Source organism: Carettochelys insculpta, chromosome 11 (genome assembly GCF_033958435.1).
Source record: "Carettochelys insculpta isolate YL-2023 chromosome 11, ASM3395843v1, whole genome shotgun sequence".
NCBI lineage: Eukaryota > Metazoa > Chordata > Testudines > Carettochelyidae > Carettochelys > Carettochelys insculpta.
The window spans coordinates 26,346,839-26,369,416 of record NC_134147.1 but is presented as its reverse complement, the minus strand read 5'-3'; the positions used below and the strand labels follow the sequence as shown (position 1 = coordinate 26,369,416).

At 55.3% G+C, this 22,578-nt stretch overlaps 2 protein-coding genes across 2 annotated transcripts; one reads left to right on the top strand and one right to left on the bottom strand.

The window, feature by feature from the left end:
- Positions 1 to 3,660: 3,660 nt before the first annotated feature.
- Positions 3,661 to 12,292, bottom strand: LOC142019286 (uncharacterized). The gene is made up of 2 exons (XM_075005942.1): positions 5,246 to 12,292; positions 3,661 to 4,417 (listed from the first exon to the last, which is right to left on the bottom strand). Exons 1-2 carry the CDS (start codon positions 5,575 to 5,577, stop codon positions 3,988 to 3,990), a joined length of 762 nt encoding a protein of 253 aa, XP_074862043.1. The 5' UTR covers positions 5,578 to 12,292; the 3' UTR covers positions 3,661 to 3,987.
- A 6,538-nt stretch (positions 12,293 to 18,830) lies between these two features.
- Positions 18,831 to 20,405, top strand: H1-10 (H1.10 linker histone). Its single transcript, XM_075005250.1, has one exon. It carries the CDS (start codon positions 18,994 to 18,996, stop codon positions 19,645 to 19,647), a length of 654 nt encoding a protein of 217 aa, XP_074861351.1. The 5' UTR covers positions 18,831 to 18,993; the 3' UTR covers positions 19,648 to 20,405.
- The last annotated feature ends 2,173 nt before the right edge of the window (positions 20,406 to 22,578 follow it).

Sequence of the window (22,578 nt, the reverse complement as noted above, 5' to 3'; positions counted from 1 at the left end):
CTTACCTCCCTCCCCCTCTCCCCTTGAACTCTTTTAATGTTCTGCAAAGAACACACAAAGCAATCTGAGGTGTTCCAGTGACTTCCACCTTTTTGTAGAAGGAGCTCATCTTTTTCCTTTTCTGGGTTGTGGTAGTCATACCTTGACAAGTGACTTGGACTAGAAATCTTTCCTTTTTTCTGACAGCTAATCTGGAGCTTTTAGTATGGAAAAATGTGGTGGTCCCCTCCCTTGCCTCTCTTTAACCCTGGTCCTTGTTCTTGCATTTGTAGTTTGCTTAAATAGAACACCTCAACTCCCCCCCCCTCCCCCCGCCAAGAGGTCTACATTCTAGTGTATAGGCTGAGCTGTTCTGTAAAGAGACAAACATGATGCCAATAAACTTAAGAACAAAACTACTCAAGGTCTTTCTCATCCCTGTTCTGAACTGTCTCCCACCCTCTGTAATGGTAACTCTTGGAACTAAATTTAAAGGAAGGGCCTTGTCTGCCATCCTTCATTAGTAGATAATGTTCCACAGAAAATGGCGATGGTCTCTGCAGTGTTTCTACTCTTTAGTAGAAATGATGCCTCTTCATTGCTTAAAGCTCCAAGAAAAGGCTTGAGAGGAACCCTCCTGGAGCTTTCAACAGAACCTGGAACAGGTTATGAAGTTAGAGCACCAATTTGTCCATTTGCTGTAGAGCAAATGATGTGGAGTCCTCTTCCTTGTACCCTGGTGTCTGATCTCTCGAACTTCAGGCCCTTACTGTAAGATTATGCTCAGTTAACAGTGTGGTGGTGCTCTATAGCTCCTCTCTAATCTCTCTTCCCAGGTGCTCATCCAGCTGCCTGCAGGAGGAAGTACTGCACTAGCACTTCAGTGCTGGGGCATCTCTCTCCCTCTACCCTCACCACCTTCTCTGTATGGACTGTGTTTAACAGACTAGTACTATAGCTACAAGAAGCAGGGTAGCAAAAACAAGCCCTGTGGCCTCTTGTAGACAGATTTATTGGAGCATAAGCTTTTAGGGACAAGCTTATGCTCCAATAAATCTTAGTCTATAATGGTGCCATAAGGGTTTTTGTTAATACTATGGTTGACTTCTGGGACCTTACTCAGACACAGCTGGGACAAAAGAAGGGGCATGTCAATTCCACCAACTTGTTCTGTCTCCATAGCACTGGAATTTTGAGTCCAGTAGAGAGCTTCTCCTCTGTCCTAGCAGTGGTTGTCTTATTAGCATGTGCTTAGCTTTGGCACCTAATCACAGTACTCAGGCAGCAGAGGCAGGACCATGGGTCACTGCTGCACTGGGATTAAAGAGGGGAAGACTATGCCTAGGTGTAAAACAGTGAGACTGAAGTTTGGACTTGCTAAATTCATTTTGGGGGGTGAGGGGGAGAGGCTTGGCCCACTTTAATCTAACATAAATAGAAGCATGACCTGTCTACTGTAACCACCTGCATTTAAAGGAGAACTTCCAGCTCAAACCCTTCTAATGTAGGAAGCCACTTACGTGTGACCCCAGTAAGTGCTTCCCCCTTCCACACAAGTTGGAAGACGCAGGGACTCTTCCAGAATTCTAAGCATCTTCCCCTTTGATGGCTCCCTAGTTAATTGGAATCCATTAAAGCAATATTTAAATTCCCTGGGTGGCTGATTGATGCACTGTTCTCTTGTTACCTCTTCCTGTAGAGTTCCTTACTTGGCAGTAGGGACAGTGCTGGTTACTTAGGCTATGTGGCATAACATGAAATGCAAGATGGCTTGTAGAGTTGTCATGTGGCTGTAGACCAAGCTATAGTTAACTAGTCCTTGTGTCTGACACACTTGCCTTTCTAAAATCTTCCCTATTCTCAGGCATATTCTGCTCCCAGACCCAGTCTTCCTGCACCTCTACAAGTATTTCACAAGCTATGTCTACACATGAAGCCTACTTCGAAGTAGCCTATTTCGATGAATAACGTCTACACGTCCTCCAGGGCTGGGAACATCGATGTTCAACATCGACGTTGCACAGCACCACATCAAAATAGGCACTGCGAGGGAACGTCTACACACCAAAGTAGCACACATCAAAATAGGGGGGCCAGGCACAGCTGCAGACAGGGTCACAGGGCGGACTAGCGCTTCCAGGGCAACAGCTAGCTGCTCCCTTAAAGGGCCCCTCCCACACACACTCAGCCTGCACAGCACATGGTCTCAAGAGCCATAGAAACGCAGACCTCGGGCAACGCAGTCATGGACCCCCAGCAGCAGCCAGCGGTCCACCCAGCCGCCCCTGCAGGAGCAGGGCTCGCCCTGCTCTATGCCATGCGGGAGGCAGCTGAGCACCTCCTTGCCACACTGGAGGAGAAGCAGCCCGCAGGGGAGCAGGACTCACCCCTCAACCCTACAGCACCCTGACCCCCGCCCCCACGTCACACACTGCCACCACCTGTGGAGCTACCCTACCAGCATGGACTGGTGGGAGCGGCTGGTGCTTGAGGAGTGGGACAATGACCGCTGGCTCAGGAACGTTAGGATGAGCCGGCAGACATTTATGGAGCTGTGCCAGTGGCTCACCCCCGCCCTCAGGCACCAGGACACTGCCATGCAGCATGCCCTCCTAGTGGAGAAACGGGTCATTATGGCTGTCTGGAAGCTGGCCACTCCAGACAGCTACCGAGCCGTGGGACAGCCGTTTGGCATCAGCAAGGCCACTGTTGGGGCTGTCCTCATGGAGGTAAGAGAACCCATGGGGGGAGGGGGAGGGGGAGAGGCAGCCCCCCTCATTGGTGCTCTCCCATGTGCTTCCCCTGCAGGTCATGCACACCATCAACACCATGCTCCTCCACAGGCTCGTGAGGCTGGGGGACCCAGATGCCACCATGACGGGCTTTGCCACACTGGGCTTCCCCAATTGCTTCGGGGCTCTGGATGGGACTCACATCCCCATCTGCGCCCTGCAACACATTGGAGGATGCTACATAAACCGCAAGAGCTACCACTCAGTGGTCCTCCAGGCCTTGGTGGCCAGCCAGGGCCGTTTCCAGGACATTTATGTGGGCTGGCCTGGCAGCACCCACGACGCCCGGGTTTTCCAGAACTTGGGCCTGTGCTGCCGCCTGGAGGCGGGGACCTACATCCCCCAGCGGGAGATCCCTGTGGGGGACACTACCATGCCCCCCTGCCTCATCGCAGATGCGGCACACCCCCTCCGGCCCTGGCTCATGCACCCATACACAGGCCATATCTCTGCCAGCCAGGAGCGCTTCAACCAGCGCCTGAACCACACGTGCCAGGTGGTGGAGCGCTTATTTGGCTGCCTCAAAGGGCGCTGGAGATGTCTCCTCACCCGCCTGGATGCGGGCCCCACCAACATCCCCCAGACTGTGTAGGGCGCTGCACCCACCCACAATCTGGTGGAGAGCAAGGGGGAGGCCAGACGTGCAGCCAACCGCTGCCCCCAGTTGCCAGGTGGACCCCGAAGGGACCCGGGGCTGGGAGGCCCTGCGGGCCCACTTCGATGAGGCTGCGGGGTGAACTCTGCCAGGCCCCCTACTGCGCCCCCCCTTCCTCCACAACACTCCCTGCCCCTACACTCACACCACGGAGCACCCAACAGCACACCCCCCAACTTTTCCTGGACAAATAAAAGCACGCACTTGTTTGTAAAATCAAACTGGTTTTCTTTTAACTGTTGTTTTAACTAATACCAAACTATATACAAGAACTTCTATTATAACTGAATAATAAAAAAGTGTGCATATATTTACAAAAAAAAACATTGCAAGGAAGGGGAGAACTACTTACGGGGGGGATGGGGCAAATGGGGGGCACAAATAAGTCCAAGCTATATACAAGGAGTGGGGGCCATGTCCTGGGCCCCACGCCCCTATAGTCTGGCACTGGGGGTGGGTGGCCGGGAACCCTGCCTTGGCCACTGCCCTGTCCGGGGCTGGCTGGGGGCCGGGCAGACTGGAAGATACATCTGGCGAGTCTCAGCTGGCCCCAGGTCTCCCTCAGCGGCAGGTGGCGGGGCGACGGCAGACGGCGCAGCGATGAGCGGAGTAGCGGGTGGTGTGGCAGGGGGAGCACTCAGGGCAGGCGCAGCAGCGGCCGGCGCAGCATGGGGGGCCAGGTAGTCTACTAGGCGGTTGAACGTGTCCATGTACGCCCCCCCATGCCTCTTGAGGCCAGGCCAGCGCCTGCTCCTGGAGGTGGAGGTGGCGTTGCTCCACCTGCAGGTGCTGCTCCGCGACCTCCAGCTGCCGACGATGGATGGCCAGCAGCTGGGGGGGTCCGTCGCTGTCGGGTGCTGGGTCCGCCATCTTGCCCGCTGTGGGGCCGGTCGGTCTTCTGCTGAGGGGCTGGCCTGGAGCGATGGCCCCGGAGGGGTTTCCGGGACCACTGAAGCCTCGCCGGCGCTCTCCGGTCCTTCCGATGGTGCAGCTGCGGAACACGGCGGGGGGGGAGAAGAGTGGAGACAGGCGTTAGTGTGGGCCCCGAGCCATGGCTCTTTTCCCCCCACCCCTGTGCTTCAGGTTCCCCATCCCCATCCCCGGCAGATGCTGCTGTGATGGGGTTCACGGGTCACCCTGCACTGCACCCTGTCCCGTGACGGGAGTAACTCTCACTTCACTCAGCAGGGTCTGACAGGAGAGGTTTCTTAGGCCACAGATGCCCAGTTTCTCCCAGAAGTGACAGTACAGCAGTCAGAGACAGTCCTTCCAACCCGTCCTGGGGAGAAGACCCCAAGGGGTGCCCCTCGGGGGTGTAGCTTCCCCCTCCTCAGGCTGCCTGCCTTACAGCTCTCCCTTCCCCTAGCCTCTACCTGCGGCCCCGGCCGCACCCCCCATTCAAAGCCAGCTCGGCTTCTCCCTCCTCTTTGTTCAGGGCAGAGGTGTAACCTGCCAGTTGTAGCCCCAGGATCATCCTTTGCCTCTGGGAGCTATTCAGCTTGTTGCTCATATCTAGCCTGAGTCTCGCATTTGCACTCCCCCCCCCCCCGCCCCCACTCCATCACATGCTGCTGCTGCGGGGTGTCCCACCCCCTCCTCCTGGGGGACCCTAGAGGTTCTGCCCCCCCCCCGCCCCAGGGATGGGGCATGGCACTGTCATGTGGGGCGGGGGGGGGGGGCAGGGGCTGATGCACTCCTGTGAGGGACATGGTACTGCTGTCCTTGGGGCCATGGCCATCTGGGCATGTGGAGGGCCCTGGCCACATATCTATTACCCCCGCCCCTCAACGCAGGGGGTGTACACGGGGGGGGTACATACCTGTAGGTCCACTCCCACGGTCGGCGGACACCCAGGGCGGACACCCGGCTGCTGCTCCGGGATGGGAGGAGGATCTGCAGCCCCGTCTCAGTGGAGGAGGAGTCCCCCTCCTCCTCCTGCTCCGGTGCCCTGGGGGTGGGCTCCAGGGGGGGCCCCCGGGGTGCGGGGCTTACCTCCGGGGTGGACTCCTGCTCCGGGGCCTGCTGGGGCTCCTCAGCCAAGGTGTCAAGAGTGGCCGGAGGGGAGGAGGTGTGCCGGGGGCCCAGGATGTCCCTGAGCTCCCTGTAAAAGGGGTGAGTGATGGGGGTGGCCCCCAGATCGGCCGGCCCCATCCCGGGCCCGGGCGTAACCCTGCCGCAGCTCTTTCACTTTACTCCGGACATGGTCCGGAGTGTGGGCAGGGTGACCCCAGGCGGCCATGCCCTCAGCCAGCCGAGTGAACGCATCCGCGTTCCGCCTCTTGCTCCCCATTACCTGGAGCACTTCCTCCTCGCTCCAGAGCTCCAGCAGGTCCCGCAGCTCGGCCTCTATCCAGGAGGGGCCCCACTGCTGCTGCCCGGCCTGGCTGCCAGCCTGGGAGCCCTGGCTCCCCTTGGCGCGGGGCGGGGGGGGGGTGGTGGTGGTGTCCCCTGGGGGCACTGGGTGGGGGGGGGGCTGCCATCACAGCTGGGGTGGCTGGCTGTGAGACGTGCAGGCTGGCCGCATGTCTTGGCTTCTGCCTGCACGTTCTCTCAGCTTCCTGCACAGGAAAGGGAGGGTACCTTTAAGGAGCCGCTCCGCGCAGCCACCATTGAGCTGAGTGGCTGGAGAGAGCGTCTCTCTCAACCCCTCAGCTGATGGCCGCCATGGAGGACCCCGCAATGTCGATGTTGTGGGATGCGCAACGACTACACAGTCCCTACTTCGACGTTGAATGGCGAAGTAGGGCGCTATTCCCAGTCCCTCATGGGGTTAGCGGCTTCGACGTCTTGCCGCCTGACGTCGATGTTAACATCGAAATAGTGCCCAACACATGGAGCCGTGATGGGCGCTATTTCGAAGTTAGTGCTGCTACTTCGAAGTAGCATGCACGTGTAGACGTGGCTGCAATGTGTCATCTCTAAAGATCTTGACAGTGTGTTGCATAATGGCAGCAGGGTTGTAAATCAGCTCCTCCCTACACTAATTTTTTCTGCTCAAAACCTTTTTGTCCACTGAGTGCCAATGTAACAATGATACACTCAGGTCACAGTCGAGCAAATATTTTTCTTGAATACTTCTGGGGCCTGCAATATGGTATTAAAGGCTTAACAAGTGCTTTACCATGGACTGGGTGATCAGCAAACAGGTTGTCACCTGCTGGCCTGGGCTTGGTGAAGGGCTGCTTTCAAGTCAAACAGCTAAGGGCCATGAGTGGTAAGGTTTGCTCAAAGGCGGGGCCGCATGCTATCTTAATTACCTAAGAAAAGGCACTGGTTATGCCTTCATGTAACTCTGGAGCCCCTTTAGACGGATCTTTCCTTAGGCTCAGATGATCAACTTTCTCATTCAAATGCCGAGGGCATTTCAGCCTTTCTGGATCTCATTGTACACCGAGGGTCATACATCGTACATCCAGGGCCCCAAAGGTCTTTCAGTAATACTTCACTGATCAGCACCTGTTAGGATCAGTGTTTCATTGTGCTACGTTCTATACAAATACAGCAAATGTGTTCAGTCTCCCTTGTGCACTTGAATAGTATTTGATAGTGCTTCCAATCTAGGCTAAAGAAGCAATCTTCTTTATGCAGTTCAGCTAAGGTGGTGAAAAGGGGCATACCTAAACCTGTACCTTCCTCCAGTCTTCTGTTTCCTAATGCCCTAATCCTTAACCCAAAGTAAAACAAGATCTTCCCTCAGTCCCTCCCTCCAGCCTTAATTTTGCCATGTGCAGTTTGAGGTTTGGTTTGGCTGGGAATGGACTCTCAAACTTGGAATGTGGGTAGAGTAAGTTGCCAGCTCTCCCAGGGCTGCTTCATTTGTGAGCTACTTGCACACAGTGCAGTTCATTAGGTGAACTGAATGAATGATCTGGAGCAAAAATCTGTTTGGCCTTGAGTTAGAAACCAATACTGAGGTGAATCTCACTCTGTGGAAAGCTATACTGCCCAATAAATGAGAATTTCTAGGGATCATTACCCCGTGTGTAAGCCATTCAAAGCAGTGCTGCTAGTGGGTCAGTGTGGGCAACGCATTTGATTCTAGGGCAGGTTCAACTGCTCTCCTTGCACCCCCTTGCGACTTGACTGGTGCCAAACAGCAGAATTTGCTGGACAATGGGAGGGCAATATTGTCTAGCAGCATTACCCACACAGCCAATAGTTACTGGGCTCTTATTCATTTAGGGGTAAATTACAGTTAAATAACAGCACAGGACACAGAGCCAGGGCTGGTATCTAGGCACAAACTTTATGGGGCCGTGGGAAACTTGGGCACACCCCATGCTAACTAGAATCATACTGGATTACAGCTGTTGCTGGATGAGCAAATTATGGATTAGAGATGTTCAATCTGTACACAATTCGGTTTTCCAAAATAGAGGATTGGTGAGAGGAAGAAGATTCTAATTTCACCTCTAATATGGGGGACACAGTTACTAACTTTCCATAAAGTTGCTCTCCACCCTAACCCTTGTCTCTGTGCTAGCACCAGTGTTTTATAAGAGGCGCAGCTGTTAGCAGACATCTAGCAGTTCCTGTCGCTGTATTCTACTTCAAACCCCCTTAAAGGTTTGTGAAGCTGAGCCTGGTATGTTACTAAGATTTTTCAGGTATAGGGTGAAGAGGCCAATCTACACATGGCTCACAAAATGGGATGCACAACTGACTTAAATACAGTTTTAATCCTGTTTGGATGGCAGGTTAGGCCAGGGCCTATACAGGAATACAAGTGAGCATCCCCTCCCAGGTGTGTACACTTGCAGTAACTCAGCTCAAACTAAAACACTGGAAATGGCAGCCTGGATGTGGTGATTAGGGGAGCGGTTCAGACTTGCTGGCTCTCCTAACCCAAGGGTTGAAGATCAAGTGATGAACCCCTATCTCTGCTGGAGCTCCTCTGTCCATACAGCTTTTCTGAGTCTGGTAGTTCAAGCCAAACCAGTACATTTCCTCTTACATGGGCTAGAAGGCTTGCTTCCAGCTGCATGTAGCCTGAGCCTGAGCATTTGTTTACCCCAGCTGTTGTACTATTTGTTGCCCATGAGTATACCAGCAGAAGAATGTGACCTGTTGAATGTGTTGCAGTTGGGCTTGCTGAGCACCCTCCGCTTGTAAAAGACAACTCTACCTCTTACCACGTTGGTGTTTGCTGCTTGGGTTCCTATTTCTTGTAGCTGTCATGAAAGTTGTGTGGTAGAGACTTGTTAAAGCCCAAGGCCTGGAGTGAGGCAATTAATGAAAAAAATCACAATTAAATACCAGTTGTTCTAACCCTCATGAGAGTTGGCGACAGGCTTGGAAAAGTCCCTGGAGTGCACCCCAGTGGCTGGGTGAGCAGACACTGACACCATGGGGATAGCATTTCTGCCCTTTAAGTCCCTTCAGCCCATTGTGGTGAGCATCATACCAGTGGCGGAACCAGCTCCTTGCCATGCTCATGTGTTGAGAGTGGTTGGCAGTAGTGTTATGCTAGCTCAGTTGAGCCAGCTATTGGAAAAGACAAAAACCACAACTTTTGCCTGTGCCAGGACTTCAGAAGGCAGATGTTAGATGGAGCCGGACAACAGGCTGTAACACCACACCTTTAAATGCTCATTTGTGGCTGGGCAGGGATGGCCCTTCACTATTATGGTGCGTCCCCCTAAAGTCACCAAACGTACTGCATCATGGGTCTCTAAAGACACTGATGCAGGCAGTGGATTGGTCAAATGTAGCTAGAGGCTGGTGACTCAGCTATTAGAAGTGACTCAGGTCCTGGTCCTACAGGTTTTTTTTTGAGGCACGGAGAGAGGGGTTGATACTGTTTGCCGTAGCCTCGCCTGGCAGCATAGGCAATAGTATGCTGCTAGGCCAACTCACTCTTTCTAGTCATTTACCAGGTCTAGCTAATGCAAAAGCAGGTAAAGGAAAAGGAAAAGGCTTTGTCCTGGGAAGGGGCAGGCTCCCCCATGCACTGTGGGGCCTGCACAGCAGACTGGGCACCAGGAGATGGGGCTGCTGTTCCTCGTGCAATACGTTGCTATGCATCAGTGTCCTTCTGTGTAGCCGGACACTACCACCCACCCAAGGGGCTGTGAGCCATGGTCCTGCTAATATTTTCTATCCATGGCTGGAATACATTTTATATGCCCCCATGCCTGTGTGGATGTACACCACCCCTAGAAACACATACTGCCCACTGTGGGCCTCTGCTAATCAACATGACAGCACCTAAATCTCTCCTGGGCTGCTGCCCAAGTACTCAACTTACAGGGAGCACTGGAGGTGAGGCTCAATTCACTAATGACCATCCAGTGCTTGGAAGTTTATGCAAACCCTGTGTAAGAAGGAGTCCTTCCCCCATGACTCAGACACCAAGGTCTGCCTCCAACAATCTCCAGGGCTCCCATGAGGGCTGTGTGGACAGGCCCATAGCGACAGTGAGAGCAAAAGGCTGGGAAATCCAAAAGCCTGCTGCTCAAATGCAGACTGAAGGACAGGACAGAGAAACAACAACCGCCTGGCTTGTGCAAGGAGCATTTGGAGAAGCAGCGAGGGAAGCAGGAGCCCAGCAGCTGAAAGGGGAGCAAGTGAGAGCTAAGGGAGAAGCCATAGGGCCTGGGAAGAAAGGAGGGAGCTCCTGGGTGCCCAGGTCAGTCAGTGCAGCTAGAAGGGAGCTGGGAACTGCCTGGTGTGAGGCAGGAATTGCAGCTGGACCCTTTAAACTGCACCCCCAGAGGGGAGCGGGGGCAAGGAGTGGCAGGACAATGCTGCTCTGGAGAGAGCTAGGGGACCCTGTGCCGCCATGTCGCATCACAGCCCTGGCCTTGCCCCTCTCCGCGCTTGGCAGCTCCAGGGAAGAGTCTCTGCACCTTCCCAGCGTGGCACATTCCGCCCCTTTAAGCGCCCGCAACCCTGCTGCTGCCAGCATGAGGAAACGTCCCCACTCCCCCACCACCTAGCAGGCTGCCTCTCAGTTCTATTCCCCAGGAAGTGTTCTACAGCCATGGAGATGGTAAGGGCACAACACCTGGGGAGCCACGGGCCCAATGTGAACAACTTGCCTGCTTCTTCTGGAGTTCCAGTGTGAGCAGAGAGGCAGAGGCGCATGCAGCGGGAGCTGGGCACGGTCACAGGGCTGATTGCACTCTGCATGGGGTCTGCAGCGCGCTTAGGTTGAATGGCTGTAGCTGGTTACGGTCTCCTGCAGGGAAGGCTCTTCAAACAGCTAAGTAGTCTCTTGGCCTCCAGGGAGGCGGGGGAATGCCCTGCCCCCTTTTCCAGACGGGGGTCTTGAGGGACAGAGGAACAGAGTGACTTGCCCCCATAGAGTTAGCAGCAGTATGCAGAAATACAACTGAGCAGTCCTGAGTCCCAGGCCCCTGCTCTGACCACTGTGTCTCACAATGGCTGCGCCTCTGTCTCTGGGTCCTACTGTCTAATACAGTGGGTGGGTGACTCCTACAAAGTGTGTGGCGAACTCACCCTGCAAGGCAATATGTGTGGTGCAAGGAATGGACGCCAGTGCTCCTGGACTCCACCCCCTGAGTATGACGCACAGGAAGGGGTCAGCCACCTGGTGAAGCAGTTGGCTCAAAAGAGCCCTTTGCTGTTTTCCCCATGCTCTGCGTGCAGGATGGAGAGAAACTCACAGATTCCCATCCTGTAGTCCAGGACTGCAGGCCCATCTGTGGGATTCAAACTCTGTCCAGGTTTAGGCTGATGCAATTCCATGCGACTACCTCTACCAGGCTGGGCCTTTTTTGCGACTCTGCCAGGCAGTCCTAATCAAATGAGCTTTTTGTCGCACTCCTCTTTCTTTTGCTTTCTTTTTTCAAGCATACACTTGAGCTGGCACCACACTGACATTTTTAGGATAGTCCCCCACCAGCCAGTCAATTATAATTTGTGTTCCAGTAGTGCCTAGATGGCTCAGCTGAGATCAAGGCCTTATTATCTGAGGCCAGGGGTTGGCAACCAAAATAGCAAGAAGAGCCATTTTTTTCAAAATTGGTTAAAAAAAAAAATTCAGTACCTCAAGAGCCACAATGCATGCAAATAAGACTTTGTTAGCAACACAATCAAAACAGATACAGCATCATAGCCCACAGTGCATCTGGCTTTGTTTGTGAATCAGCTGAAAACTACTTTGCTGGAGTCAGGAGACTTAGGTACCTTAGCATATGTTTACGCAGCAGCCTTATTTTGAAATACGTTATTCCAGAAGAACTAGGTGGGAGGAAAGGAATGGCGAAGTGGAGTGCTTTTTTTGGAAGCTGCCTGTAGCTACACTGTCAATCTGCAATTCAAAGGCTGCACTTCAAAATTCACATGCCTGTCGTTATGCTAATGCCGTGCTGAATATGCACATTAGCCTGCTTCAAACTGCCTCATTACCATGCCCCCTCTGCTTTGTAGAAGCAGCCACAAAAATGAAATCGCACTTCAGCTCCATGCACGTATAAGGTGTATTTCAGACTAGCTATTTCAAAACAGAGCCATCGGACGCACCATGACTTATTTTGAAATAGGCTCTATTCCTGTCTTAACAGCCTCTATTCTGAAATAGCAATTCTTTATCAAATGAGGTTTCCCTATTTCAAAGTCGGCCAAATGCTAGTTTGAAATTATTTCAAAATAGCAGTTGTGTTGTGTAGATTCTAGGTCAATTATTTTGAAATAACTTTCCTGTGTAGACTTACCTTTAGTCATTTGTAGCAAGAATGAGTGAGGCACCTCTCTCTCTGTGTAGGTGCTGGAGCGAGGAGGGCTGGGGATGTTGTTGCACCCTGGCTTGAAGGATCTTCCATCATTTACAGCAGGGGTCAGTAAATTTTTGGTGTTGAAATTTGACCTCTATGTATGGTCCACATGCCAGTGACACTTTTTAAAGTCACTAATAGTCCTACTTACAACGGCTTCATTAATAAATATGCAGCTTTACCCTGTTGGTAGCATTACCTGGTCTTTTGTTAAGCTACAGGTGGCCTGGCTTTATGTACCGATGAAAATTGGCTCATGTGTCACTTTTGTCACCTATGCCGGGGGTTGCTGACCCCCTGGTTTACAGTTTGGTTCAATGGCTCTCAGCCCCTGCCCCCCCCCCCACCCAAAATGGCCCAGTGCCCTTGTTCTCATGCCACATGAAGTAATGGGGGGGGGGGGGGGGTTGGACCATCCTGAGAATTTTCACTCACTGATTGGGATACTCTCATGCAGTGTGGAAAGCCCTCCTTCAAACCGCCTGCTGCAAGTAGCTCTTCCAACTCTCCAGTGAGCGCACGGAACTATAGAGGACATCTCACTCTTCCAGCACCCAAACTCTATTCCAGTGCCTGCACCCCCATCCTCTCCTGTTTGACTCCTCATGTCCTGCTCACAAACTTCATCCCTGAGCCTGCATCCCTCCCTCACCCAAATGTCCTGCCAGAGCCTTAGGCTTATGGGGAAGGTCTTGGATCCATTCCACACTTCTCCAGTAATTCTACAAACCTGCCAGACCTGAAGATAACAAGCATCCATTCAAATCCCTTTTCTTTGGAAGAGTGGGGCCTTGAACTGGGGCTCTGCCACACAGTAGGAAAATACCCAACCCAGTGGTGCACAAGTTAGTGAGGTTACTGTCTTTCATCCTCTGTCCCCACACTCGGCTGTTTTGTCTGGAGGTAGGTGGCCTCTGCGCGTATGCTCATGGGCAAGCTAGGTGGACCACTGCCAGTCTCCCGATTTGTGAGCTTAAGCTGGTTGGTATCCAGACACTTAGAGGGAGATGGCAGTGGAGGTGCCCACATGCCGAAAGCTAAGTGCCCAGAGAGCTTTTACATGGCCTACAGGGTTAGGCGTTGGCCACATGGGGGTTTCTGCATTACAGCAGTGTCTAAAACTATGTCTCGTTGTGGCTCTGGGCCTATGTAACTTGCATGCAGTAGGCTGGTAGCAGCGCCAGGAACAAGTCTGGAGCTCCCGAGTCCCAGTCTAACGCCTAAGCTGCAAAATTATTCTTCTTCTCTTTAGGCTGTTGACAATTATTGTTGGTGCAACCTGGACAGCCTAGGTGAGGGTTTGCTCATCATTTCAGTTCTGGCTCCTATCTCATCTGCTGAGTGAAGCACAGCGTGTTGGCTTCCTCCTTTTTCTTCCCAATTCCTACTTACTGCCATGAACAACCTTTTTTTTTTTAAACCACCACATCATGTAACCACATATATCACATGTTGTTCAGGCAGGTGCTGGGGCTGTCTCTTCACTTGGCTAACCTCATAATTAAGGACAAATCTAAATCGACGCTAAGATTCCTGACAGTCAAGTCCTTTGTTAGTGACAGTCTCTGCTTACTGCTGTTTGAAGGCACTGAAGCAGGAGCTGGATTTACTGACTTTCATTCCCACATTCTATCTGGCATCAAAGGGTAGCTGAGAGAACTGGTGTAATGCCTGGTAGAGAGGTCTTGGGATGTGCATGAGTAGGAAACAGCTGTGCTGCCTTCAGCTTATAATTGTGGGTTTTGGCACATGCCCATTTTTAAGTGGCTCCATCTCTGCTGGGCTGTGGAAGAGGAGCGCGTACTAAAATGCAGTTTCACCATTCATGACAGAATTGGACTGACGTTTCAGGCAGTTGAGCCAGAGGTAACATTAGAATCTGGGAAGGGAAATTGCAGAGTCTTGGTAGCTCACCACATATATTTCTAGCTTCTGAAAGAAGGGATCCGCACACATGCAAGGCATGGAGGCAACGAAGCTGTTCTTGATAGAACTCCTGTTTCTGACGCAAGCACAAATAATGCATCCAATCCTGCAAGCTCCAGTGCCCATTTAGTTACATGCAGGCAGGATTGGGGACAGTGACCTGCAAGAGCTGACTGCATTCAACATCCTATAGGATTAAATGGAAAATAAACATGTACATGTTTTGGACTTAACCTCCCCTTGGATTGTCAGGAGTCAAAGAGTGGGTCCTAGGTCACCGGAAAGGTAATTTCTCCCAGATTTGCAGTGGGGAACCGAGATTTGCTCTGTGATCCTAAACCATCAATATCCTGTCAAGCTCCCGGCGGAATGTGTCATATTTTTTTCGTCTCCCAAAATATTGGTAATTGGAGCTCAGTTTTTAGTAATATTTCTGCTTTTGTCTAATGGCCCACACTGTAAAACTGGGGTCAGCAACCCCCAGCACGGGTGCCAGGGGTTGCAGACAAGCCAATTTTCATCAGCACGCACGTTGCGCTCATCCTGCTCCTGCTCCCCCCCCCCTCCCCCCCCCCCCAACGTGGCTGGGAGTTGACTCAAAGCCATGCCACACATGGCTTAAGAAAAGTCCAGCTCATGCTACCAACCAGTTCTGTGGCTTCATTTATTTATTAAGGCAGCTGTTGTAGGGAGGCTTATTAGTGACTTTATACAGTATCACTGGCACTTGGACCATACACAGAGGTCAAAAGGTCACATTTCCACACTCCACTGGAAAAAGGTTGCCAACTCCCTGATATAGACTGTCAAAGTACTTCACAAAGATGAAGTTTTCATGAGTAGCTTTACTTTACATTCTTATTCCCATTTTAAAGCGAGAGAAACTAAGGGAAAAAAAAGGCAGTAAATTACTTGACTGAGGTCGCTCAACAAAGCAGTTCTAGAGTTGGTCTGAATTGCACCACTGCGTGCTGTTTGTACTGTCTCCCTTGTATGTATGACTTCAACCACCAATAAACTATTTTTGAATCACAAGTGTACAAACAGGGAAATTGAAGCATGGAGGTTAAAGGTTCTTTTCCTAGCTGGTGGGCATCCACAGCTCCAACTGGAGTCAATGGGCGCTGTAACTTCTTCGGTGCAAGTTAAGTAGAACTCAAGGCTCTTTGCTTTGAAATGTTGGCTGATATGTGTTGATGCCACAATTTTCAGGTGTCAGCAAGATAACCTCTGTCAGGGATGAGGTGGAGCTTGATGTACAAGAGCTTTAATGATGCTCACCAGTTCCCAGGGTTGCACCCAGGCTTAATTCATTCATGTTTGTAAAGCATGAGGCCCTGCACTGATTGGCTAGCGAATGTATTTAGCATTATTAGCCCAGCGACAGAGATCTTAGGAACATTTCCCACTAGCTTACAGTTGATGCTTCTTCACCATACTCCCTCAGCCACATCTGAGATGAGGCCTGCAAAGACCTGATCCCAAGGGGCACTGGCTGAGGTAGTCCTTCTCTAATGCCTTTGCCTAATGGAGGCTGCAGGGAAGAGAGGGCTCTCAGCTAGCTCATACACACACAAATTCACCAGCCGTCCACAGGCACAGATCCCTTGATCCCTAAACTGTTGTGGAACGCAGGGCTCAGAATTGGTCTGGAGGCAAGTAAGGGGTGGCAGTAGGAGGTCAGCAAGGGCTGGGTTTTTTTGTTTTTTTTTGGCTGGGCTACTCTACTGCTCTTCACGGTTCACTGTGCGATAGTGCCATTCCATGTATAAAGGGGTATCGAGGCCATCCTTAGGTATATGCAGACCACCAGGAGCCCCAAGTTTAGTAGTGCCCTAGGCAGCTGCATTCTTTGTAGGTGGGACCCCAAGCAGGCTTGTGGCAGAGGGTTAGGTGGCAGCCAGGCCCATGGGTGTGGGGCCAGCAGCACAAGGCTGTTGATGAGGCTCAGGGAGCAACCAGATGTGAACTGAGGTGTGGGGCTGACAGTGGAGCCCCAGGTGGTACCCTGGGCCCCTGGCACAGGGCTGTTGGTGGAGGCCTGGGCAGTAGCTGGGACTCCAGCCATGGGGTGGTGGCAGCTGGGACCCTCCATGAAATGTGGGGCGGGGGGCGCTACAGAAATCCCTGTTCCTGCACCAATGTCTTCTTGCCCTGCTTCTGCCCCCTTTGCAGACATGAATGCAGTCCCTACCCCATGGACCCGTAGCTCCTCCTCCCCACCCCCAACCTCCCTGTAGAGCACCATAAACAGTAGGGAGAGCCCTCTGGGACATCATCCGAGCCTCAGTGTGTTAATTCAGCATAACGAGAACAAAGGCGGGAGACCAAGCCCTGAAAGAGATGAGTCGATGGGAAAGCTAGAATTTACTGTGGCAAGAGAGGGAATGAGCACCAGGAACTAGAAGGGTGGCTGTAAGAGCCAAGGCGGTGTTTCTATGGGCAGGGGATATGGAACAATGGGAGGCAGTGAGAGGACAGAAGGGAGAAGAGCTCTGCGTGGTGGGGGCAGCTGGAGGTACAAGGAGGGGGCAAAAGGGGGATGGGGCAGTGGAATGACAGATGGGGGTGGATGGGAGGGAATTGGAGAGGTGGGGGATGGATGATAAGTGAGATTGTGAGGGGAGGCAGGGCAGTGGGGGGGGCTGTATGGGGCTGGGGAGGAAGGGAAAAGGGAGTGGGGCAGACGGAAAGGGGCAGGAAGGGAGTGGGGGGCAGTGGAGTAGCGGGAAAAGGAGGTGAAAGGGAAGGAAGGTGGAGGAGCAGAAGGTAGAATGAGTGCTGGGGGCAGCGGAAGGGATGGAATGGGGCAGGCGGTCGGGCAGATGAGGGGCGGCAGGGCCAGTGTGGGGCAGAGGGGTGAGCAGGCGGGCGGGGGGGCGCCTGTAAGAAGTCCAGTGCCCCTCCCCCACCCGTGAGAGTGGGGGATTCAGGCGGGCGGGACGCTGCTCCGCTCACCCGGGACCTACAGTGCAGCGTGTGGGGGGGGAATGGCCCTCCCCCTCACCCCCCAACGTTGGCCCCCGAAGCGGAGCTGACGGGGGGGGGGCGGAGATCCCCGCCGGTTTGGCCCCGCTTTGACGGCCCGGCGGGGGGGGGGGGGGGAGTGGCCGCTTTCCCCGCACCCGCTCTGCGCCGCCGCCGTAGCCCCGCAGCGACACCGCCCCCCCGCCCGTGGCGCCCACCTGTAAGGGCGGCGAAGCCCGCGGTCTGGGAATGCGGCGCCTGGCGGTAGCCCCTCCGCCGCGCCCCCATGGGGGGGGGCAGGGCCTCGCCCCTTCGGGCCGCCGGGTAGCGCATCCTTCCCGGCCCCGGTGGCTTGCGGGGGGAGGGAGGTGGCCCGCAATGAGCCGCCTCGCTGCACACACGCCCCTTCCTTGGGGGAGACGGCGGCCGGTGCCCGTGATGTGCTCGCACACGGCCCAAGCCGTCCACATCGCGCGCCCGCCCCCCCCCCGAACGTAGGGCGTCTCTCACACACACGCACCCCCTCCCCCGAGACGGGGAGGGGGCGCCTGCTGGATCCGCAGGGTCAGTGCCCGCTGCCCAGGGCGGCCACTCTGGCATCGATCGGCGGGGGGGAGGGGGGATTGGCCAGAACCCGCCCGCCAATCCCCGCCCCACGCTGGCACAAAGGGCTCCGCTCCCGGCGCCCGAGTTTGTTTTCGTGTGAGCTTGGGGGGTGGGCTGAACTGTGAGCGGCGGCTGGCCAGCTTTCCTGCGCTCACCTCCCTCCGGCTGCAGCGCCACAGGGGCGCTCCGTGCCGGGCAGGGGCGGGCGGGGGAACGTATGCCGCACCTTCCCGTGGACATGGTGTAGCTGTACAGACACCCGTGCGAGGGGCACAGGCGTGGGTGGGTGGGGGGGGTGTGGGAAGCGACATGCCACACAGCTCCCCCTCGCTCCACAAGGCGCCAGCTATACCACTCCTCGTCATACCCCCCCCAGGAGATTAGCTAGGCCGCCCCCGCAGTCTGCAGCCCCCGCAGCCATTTTCACTCCCCCCCCCACGCCCCACACCGACGATCTGGGGGCTCCCGCTTCGCGAACCCCTGTATTTTAGTGTGGGCACAAGCGGCGCCTGCGGTGGGGGGGGCGTGATCTAACCACCCCCAAACACAAACTGGGCGACGCCACTCAACCGTTCGGTGGGGTTCCCTGTAGGAGGGCCGTCCCGGCCGCGGACACCCCCGCTTCTTCAAACCTCGGCCCCTCCATATCGGGCGGGGACCCCCCTGGAAGCGTCTCGACCGCTCCGTGCTGCTGCTGCCGACCACGTGAGGGCGTCCAGTGTGTTAGTTACAACAAATTATCCCCTGCCCAGCACAGCCGCCGGGGACCCCCGCCGCCCGCAGAGGGGCCCCAGCGCAAGACCCCCCTCTTCGCTACTCGCCTTATGCAGTGGTGCGGCCGGACAAGTCCGCCTGGGAGGCCCAGACCTCCCTATTCGGGGCGCCCCCCTCCTCTGTCTCTCCCTAGCATAGGGTGCGCCCTTTAAAACGCCTCGGGGGGGCCTTTCTCGGGCCCAGGGAGCCCCGGTTGCAGGGCCGCGAGGTCGGACACCGTCAGGAGCAGGGTTCTGTGGGGCCGCCTCGGCGCTGGGGTGTCGGGTCCGGGCGCTAGAGCCCCTCAAAGGGGCTTCAAAAAACACAAGTTGGAGCTGGCCCTGGCCCAGGCTGTTGTTGTTCTCAACATGGTCCGCCTATTGCGCATATAAAGGGCTGCCTCGGAGCCCGCCCAGGCAGGGAGGCTGATTGCGTCGCGGAGCCGGAGCAGCGCAGTCAGCCCGTGGCCCTGAGCTCCTGACTGCTACCCCTGCCCCGGTCGAGCACAGCCGCTAGCCCTCAGACCGATTTGCGGGGGCTCGAGCTCTCCTCTGCAGCGTGCGCATTCCCAGCCACCATGTCGGTGGAGCTGGAAGAAGCCGACCTGCCTCTGACCGAGGCCGAGGAAGCGCCGCTGGCCCCGGAGAAGAAAGGTGGCGCCAAAAAAGCCAAAGGTGGGGGAGCCGCTTTGTCGCCCTCCAAAAAGAAGAAAAACAACAAGAAGAAGAACCAGCCGGGCAAGTACAGCCAGTTGGTGGTCGAGACCATCCGGAAGCTGGGCGAGCGCAACGGCTCCTCGCTGGCCAAGATCTACAATGAGGCCAAGAAGGTGGCCTGGTTCGACCAGCAGAACGGGCGGACCTACCTGAAGTACTCCATCAAGGCGCTGGTGCAGAACGATACCCTGTTGCAGGTCAAGGGCACCGGCGCCAACGGCTCTTTCAAGCTCAACAGGAAGAAGCTGGAAGGGGGCAGCGAGGGCAGCGCTGGCAGCAGTGCCCCGAAGTCCCACAAGAAGGCGACGGCTTCCACCTCGCGGAGGGCGGACAAGAAACCACCCTCCAAGAGCAAGAAGCCCGAGAAGAAATCGCACAAGAAGGGGGCCAGCAGCGGGGGCGCCAGGAAAGACAAAGGCAAAGCCAAGAAGGCGACCAAGAAAGCCGCCTCGCCGGGGGGCAAAAAGGTCAAGAAGTCCGCGAAGCCCAAGGCGCTCAAGAGCAGGAAGGCATGAGAGTGGGCAAGGCGCCCGCGCTGCCCCCACGCTGGGGCAGGGAGACGGAACATTTTCCCACCCTTCGCTCCCCCCCTCACCCCAGCCCGCCTGCCAGCCAGGGCGTTGAGCCCCGATACAGACTCTGCGCTGAGGACAGACCCCGGTTATCCGCGCCTCGCTCTGTAGCCCTCATCGCGGACAGGGAACCGGGGTGGGGGGGGGAGGGCGAGACTGTGCTTCGCGGTCCATCGCGCCCGTTTTCGTACTCGGAAGCCCACCCCCGCGGGTTTGCGCGTCGCTCCCGCCGCGGCCCCATTTTGCAGGGCTCGGGCCTGCCCCGTTTGCTCAGTAGCTGGTTTTCGAAAGCCGCTTCGCTTTTATTTTTCCCTGCTCCGCCCCCGCCAGCGGCCGTGCCACGTGGGGCCCGCAGGTCCCGGTGCTGGAGCGGTTGGAGGGGGCGGGTTGGTCCTGCTTTAGAATTTTCGAACAGCGATGACGCCCTCTATTGGTTCGCTCCCTGGCGCCATGGAAACGGTTAGGCGCCAGTTCGTTGCGGGGGGGGCTGGGTGGCCGCGCTTACAGGACGCTGTTCCCGTGCTCTGCCCGCGTTGGGGGCGCCATGCGGGGGCTCTGCCCGGGACCAAAGGCGTTAGCTGCAGCCCTGCGGGAAGCGCTGGATGTGCGCGCCCGGGGCGGGTGGGACGTTACCGCGCGAGCAGCAGTCCGAGTCGATGGCCTTTTATGTTGTGGGTCAATAAATTGTTTAAACCTTTAAATTGTTTAATTGGGGGGGGGGGGCAGTGCCTGGGATGCTGTGTTGGCGGGGTGGGCGATGGGTCGGGGGAGGCTCTGAAATACATTCCCGTATGGCGGCGGCGGCGGCCTCTGCTTCGCGTTGCGAGCTGGGGCTGGGGTGGGGGGAGGGGAGGTGGAACCGGGTTCAAGTGCGCTCGGTGTTTTTTTTTTCGAGGGGGGGTTAGAGCGGTGTAGCCGGCGGATGGACCCTGGGAAATGGGGCGGGGCTGTGCCTGCCTTGCTCCGTGAGGCGCAACCGCTGCATGTGCGGGGGCAGGAGCCCCGCGCCGGGGAGGAGGTTGTTGTGCTGCGGCGGAGCAGCCTCCGGCGGGTGGGCTGTGGGCAGGGCCCCTCCCTCACAAGGCGGCGCCTGGCAAGCGGCTAGCTGGAGATTCGCCGTCTCCGTGAGTGCCCCCCCGACAACCCTTGCTGCGCCTTGACCTCGCTGGGTCCGAACCCGCCTCGCTGTAACCCCTCCCCTACCTTGTGGGAACGCGGCGGAGAGCGAGGGGAGCTGCGCACCAAAGCAAATCCGACCTAGGACTATGTGTAGTCCTCGCCCCACCTCGCTCCTTTTGCGCACAACCCAGCCCCAGCTTGCCAGAAAGTAGACGCCCTTCTATGCCCCATGCCAAGGAGTTCGAGACCCATGCCCTGGTTGGGCAGCCCTTCTAAGTTTAGCACTTGCTGACTCCCCTGCCCAGATCAACAACCTCTCTTCACTCCCCAGCCCCTAGTTACACTGTTTCTGTCAGGGAGGGAAAGAGCAAGGCCCTGAACGGGATTGTGCTCATCTCAGGGAAGGTGAATAAAAGCAACAGCAGCCAACCTCAGTTTCAACACCCTGCAGCACAGCCCTAGGCCTACCTTTGAATTAATGGGAACGTTTTTAAGAACCCAGCCTTGGAGTGTATGACAGGGAAAGAAAAACAGCACTTACTCCCCTCTCCTCTTCCATCCCCACCCCAGTACACTCTAGGTCTCTCATCTAGCCCTACCTCGTAAGTGTGGGCAGTTTTGTGACACTGGCAAGCAGTGCTTGTTTTTTTTCTAGAAAAAAGGGTGCCAGAACTCTGATGATGCCTCATGGGAGCTAGGGTGTTCAGTTTTAATGGTCTCGTCCCCCCACTGCTGCAGGACTGGCAGGGGCTCCTGCTCTATCCCTCTGCTCTTGGGGGTAGCCCTGCACCATCCCACTCTACTGCAGGTCTGGGGCAGCTCCTGGCTGGTGCCTACACTCCTGCAGAACCAGCAGTGAAAATGTTTCTGTGCTGAGGGGAGAAAAGGAGCCAGAATGCCATTCCCTTGCGTTCCATGAGGGAAAAAAAGCCTAGCTTGATTAACTCATGCAGGTCTGTTTCCAGTTGAACAAGGCAGCCCCTTTCTCACTGGGCTGCCCCAAGACAGGAACAGCTCTGGTCAGCCCTGCTACAAGTGCAGTGGTACACAGTTAAGACAGAGTCCTGTCTACCTCCACACAGCAGCAGCTTACACAGGGGAAGACCTACAGGCAGTGGGAGTAGTACCTGCAAACCCTGGTAGCATACAGATCCCTTAGCTACAAGCCAGCTGGGGTGGCTGCTTTTAGGAGCTGCTTGAGCTAGGTACAGGCACTTCAGTCTCCTCCATCCCTGCCAGGCTCCCCAACTTGCACCCCCCCCCATCCAAACTCCCTCCCACAGCCTACCTCCATCAACCCCTACTCCTCCAGCTGCACATAATGCCCTAGACTCCTACCCCTTATCCATACCACATCTGTGATACGTTGTCTCAACTATACTGTGGTCCTCCCTCCCCCACAAAATAAACTGCACGGCCTGTCATTCACGTGCCTCTTTAATTCAATAAGGAAGTCAATTCGTGCCTTATCTGACTGCTGGGTAATGGTGCAGTCAGCCATTCCTGCCCTCTTCTGCTTTCTCCACTGGAGAAACTTTCTTGGTGTGGACTACTTAGCAAACCTTCTGCCTTCAGCTTTTAAGCACAGCTTTGCACACCTGGGAAATAATTAAACTGTGGCCTAGATCCCCTTCCAGGTCTGTTGCTGCTGTGGGAAGGGAGCACACCCCGAGGCTAAGCAGAGGTCTGAGTGGACATAACTTCTTATCCTTGTAGCTCAGCCAGAGGCTTTTTCCTCAAGTAGGATTTTGTAAC